The sequence below is a fragment of the Rhopalosiphum maidis genome, chromosome 4 (genome assembly GCF_003676215.2).
Source record: "Rhopalosiphum maidis isolate BTI-1 chromosome 4, ASM367621v3, whole genome shotgun sequence".
NCBI classification, from domain to species: domain Eukaryota; kingdom Metazoa; phylum Arthropoda; class Insecta; order Hemiptera; family Aphididae; genus Rhopalosiphum; species Rhopalosiphum maidis.
In genome coordinates, this window is record NC_040880.1 from 299,887 (window position 1) to 304,269 (window position 4,383).

The 4,383-nt window shown below is 29.4% G+C and overlaps 1 protein-coding gene across 1 annotated transcript; it reads right to left on the bottom strand.

The window, feature by feature from the left end:
• Positions 1-279: 279 nt before the first annotated feature.
• Positions 280-1,052, bottom strand: LOC113559655 (protein ALP1-like). The gene is made up of 2 exons (XM_026965408.1): positions 914-1,052; positions 280-764 (listed from the first exon to the last, which is right to left on the bottom strand). Exons 1-2 carry the CDS (start codon positions 1,050-1,052, stop codon positions 280-282), a joined length of 624 nt encoding a protein of 207 aa, XP_026821209.1.
• Positions 1,053-4,383: the final 3,331 nt, after the last annotated feature.

Sequence of the window (4,383 nt, forward strand, 5' to 3'; positions counted from 1 at the left end):
AAACGTCCATTTAAATGGGATGTAAGTGACGAACTGTATAAGGATAGAAATAAGAAAAATGATGGATGGATGGAAATTGCAACTGTTGTATTTGAAAATTTTGGTGAAAAAACTAAAACAGAACAAAAAGTTATTAGTAAGTACTGACTATATTAATTTATTTTCATATGATATTAATTAAATAATTAATAAATAAATAAGTTTATTACTATTTACTAATTATTTAATATATATGTAATATGTATACTGGATATACAGATGGACATAAATAATAATATTTTAAATTTTTTCATTCTGCCATGCCACTTGTCCTAATTCACTATTGAAATAATTTGTCAGTGCATCCCGATATCTGTTAATAGATCTGTTTACATTTAAATTATTATCTAGTTCAATATCGTCCATACCAGTTACCATAAGAGAATCTTCAAATTCATATCCATCACGTGCGCGAACAAAATTATGCAAAACACAACAACATTTCACAATATCAATTGTTAATTCTATATCAACATCTATTGCGCAGTGAAATATTCTCCATTTATTGGATAAAATTCCAAACGCACACTCAACATAGCGTCGAGCACGTGAAAGTCGATAGTTGAAAATCCTTTTATTGATTAGTAAACATTTTCCTGCATATGGTCTTAACATATTTGTAGATAACCCAAACGCTTCATCGCCCACAAATACATATGGCATAGGTATCTGAATACCACGTATTAGATTAGGTTTTGGAATGTTTAGTGAATCATTTGTAGTTTCTTATATAAAGTTGAGTTTTTAAATATTGTAGGGTCTGAGTCTTTGCCAAATGAACCAACATCAATAAACGTGAAACAATAATTAGAATCAACCACTGCTAATAAAACTATAGAAAAAAAGTGTTTGTAGTTAAAATAATGAGACCCACTTCCATGTGGTTTGATAACCCTGATGTGCTTTCCACCAATAGCACCTATACAATTAGGAAATTGTGCACGTTGTTGATAACCTTCCGCGATTTCTAACAATTTTTCTTCATTTGGTGTTGGTATACATTCATTGTGCATAACTTCCCATATTTGCGAACACACTCTCCGTATAATACCACATAAAGTCGATCTACCAATTCTATATTCGTAGTGTAAATCTTGAAGACTGTTTGTACTACCCAGGTACCTGCAAAGGGAAAACTTTGATAAACATAGAATTACAAAAATAAAATTACTGTTAAAAATAAAATTAACCAATTACTAAAAGTATGTTATATAGACCATGGACGTATAGTATGTTATGCATAATATTAAATCTTGCATTTTAGATTCTGAACGAAGTGATGAATGTGTAGATTTCAAAATGATGTGTTTTTTTGTGTGTCTATAGTCTATGTAAAAAAAAAAATCAAAAATCGTTAATTACGATTTACGATGCGTTTGAATTTTAAATTTTTATGAAATCGCGTAATGATAACGATTTATCTTCAAATGAATTTAAATATTTAGTATTATTCAAAAGCATAAGACGTATAACTTGAAAATTTTACTAGTTATTTAGATTGCCATTTTCTTTAAATTTAATTTTCAAAATATTACGCTTATTTTAATGCTATATTTATAGATATTTGATATATTTGTTTTTGATCAGTTTGTTTTTTGTTTTTTATAAATATCGATAAAAATTTTTTGGCGGAGTTAAAATACTTGAAAATTGAATACAAAGTTCCTCATAAGTTAGTCTTGTAGTGATTCAAAAATTGTAAGAATACATAGGCACAATTTTTTTTTATTAGCATTTGAAGTTCAAATATTAACAAAAAATTCGTCAAAATCATGAATATTTACAAATTATTTTGTAGGTATAATTCATGAAAATTTTTTCATATACAATGATACTTATCATTGGATTCAAATTTAATACATCTATTATAGTGACCTACTAATTGGCTGCTAAACAGCAGAGCGTTACTCACTTGTTTTTTCTATTTGTTTTACACAGTACAAGATCTTATATCAAAATGGAGAAGTGTACGCGATAATTATATTCGTAGTTTAAAAAAACAAGCAGAATGTAATAAGTCTGGAAGTGGTAGAAAAAGAGTTCAACGTTATATTTTTGAAGAACAGCTTTCATTTTTGAAAAAAAATAGAGAACTTCGTCCCACTACTAGTAGTATTCAATTAAAATCGAATGAGGAAGATCTTGATGCAACGCAATTGTCAGATAACATTAATGTAGTAGATGAAAGTTTAATAGATGATAATATAAATAATATAAATAATGCAGAAAAAACTATTTCGACACCTCCACCAATTAAAAAAAAAGAAAATTAATTTAGAAGAAAAACTTGCTTTGTTTTTGGACTCGAGACAAAAAAAAAGTAATGAACCAAACCAAGATACTGATAACGAGGACCTAAACTTCTATAAGTCAACATTACCGTTAGTTAAGACATTTAACATGGATCAAAAAATGCAATTTCGTATTCAACTCATGCAGCTTCTACAACGTATAAAACTAACCAATAATGCACCTTCATATTTCCAACCACCTGGTCCAATTTTTGACCCCAATTCTGGTGTATCGATATCTTCATTAAATCATAATTATAACTCATCTATGCCTATGTACCCGTCTACAATACAACACACTCCAATGTACAACTATGACGAATTGTCACGAGGAAGTATACCTAACACAACTTCACCATTATCGTCTAACAACTCCGTTACTGGATATTTTAGTCAGTTTTCTCCAGATGAACAAAACACGTCTACAAGTAATATGTAAATTTAAAATGATACATAAGATAATGTATATAATTTTAATTTTTTATTAATTAAATGCTAAAGAATAAGGATCACCAATAAGCATACTAAAAGTGTATTGTTATTTTATTTTTAAATTTTTCATTAAATATAATTTTAAAAAAATGCAAATATAATTATTTATTTTGTACATATCACGTACCTCAAAGTAACGGCCAACATCTCTTCTGCTGGTATCGCAGATCTCATAACTGTATCTTGACGCATTATTTTAGACTTAATTTTGTTGAATAGCTCGTCAAATGTACTTTGTGACATGCGAAAATAATTGAAAAATTTTTCATTGTCAGCTCTTAGCATGTTGTATAGATTGTAAAATGTACCACTTAACAATCGTTCACTATTTATTGGATGAACCCACCATCTTCGATTCGCGCGTTTTATTTTTCGTAATACTCTTATAGCTGAGTATACAAAAATTGCGGTGTCTAAATCGTCCATTTTGTAAGATGTGAAATTGTCGACTGACGTTTTACGTTCATGTGACTAGGGTAGTGACGTCCGTTAAGACTTAACGTCCGTTGCAACGTCCGTTCTTTCAACGCTCGTGTGACCCCAGCCTATTCGTTATTGTAATCGAACGCAATACGGCGGACGGCAAGGGACAACGACCCGGAGACAATACGGACTCATTAACGTCTAGCGGGAGCCGATACGGTATCATCCGTCCGATAACGTCATGACGATAACTTTCAGTCAAACCGTAATAATCGAATGTGTTTTTAAAGTTACAATGTATTGGTGATCAAGTCGAGATCAACGGTTCCTCGTTCCATATTTATTTTGTTAAACACTGTGTTATTTTTTATATTTTTTAATTTTTATAAGCTATGAATACAATAACAATTAGATCGAAACCAAAATTGGTGGACGAAAGTAATTATTTGCTACATTATAGACAAATCGTATAACGGAAAAGTAAGTAAAATTATATTATGTTATTAATAAATATAAAGTGTACAATTTTATATACTTAGTTATTTTTTTTCGTAAATTAAACTTAGACATACTAGAGATGTGAACAAAAAGATGATTGTCCAGCACGGGTTCACACAAACATAGATTATCGGCAAATAATATTTCGTTAAAAAAATACACAGTCATGCTCCAAATTTAGCAAAAGTTATTGCACTGGAAGCTACAGTCGAAATGATAAAAAATGCAACACTCGGAGTCAATTCCAATCAACAAATTATTGGTGAAGCTACTAAAAATCTAAATGATGCTGTATTAGCTCAACTTCCGAAATTAAACACAATAAAACAAAAGTTAAGGTGAGTCATTTAAATTTAAATAAAAATTTAAAAATCAAGTGCTCATAAAATATAGTTTGAGAATTATTTTTGTGGATTTACGCTAAGAATTTTTTTTTTGAAATTTCCATTAATATTTAACTTAATTAATATTAAATGTTATTAGGCGAGTAAAAGCACGTGCTACTTGGCATCCACCTTGTCCAACCAGCATAAGAGATTTAATGATATCGAACTAGTATAAATGTTTATCTGATGGATCACAATTTATTCTTCATGATTCTAGTGTAGATGATGACGAAAGATTCATAATTTTAGGATCA

Excerpts from the sequence above, each read along its gene's own strand:
- LOC113559655 (XM_026965408.1), bottom strand. The coding sequence starts at position 1,052 with ATGCACAATGAATGTATACCAACACCAAATGAAGAAAAATTGTTAGAA. Across the intron at positions 765-913 it reads GGTTATCAAACCACATGGAA|AAACTACAAATGATTCACTA; the intron begins GTGGGTCTCATT and ends ACTTTATATAAG.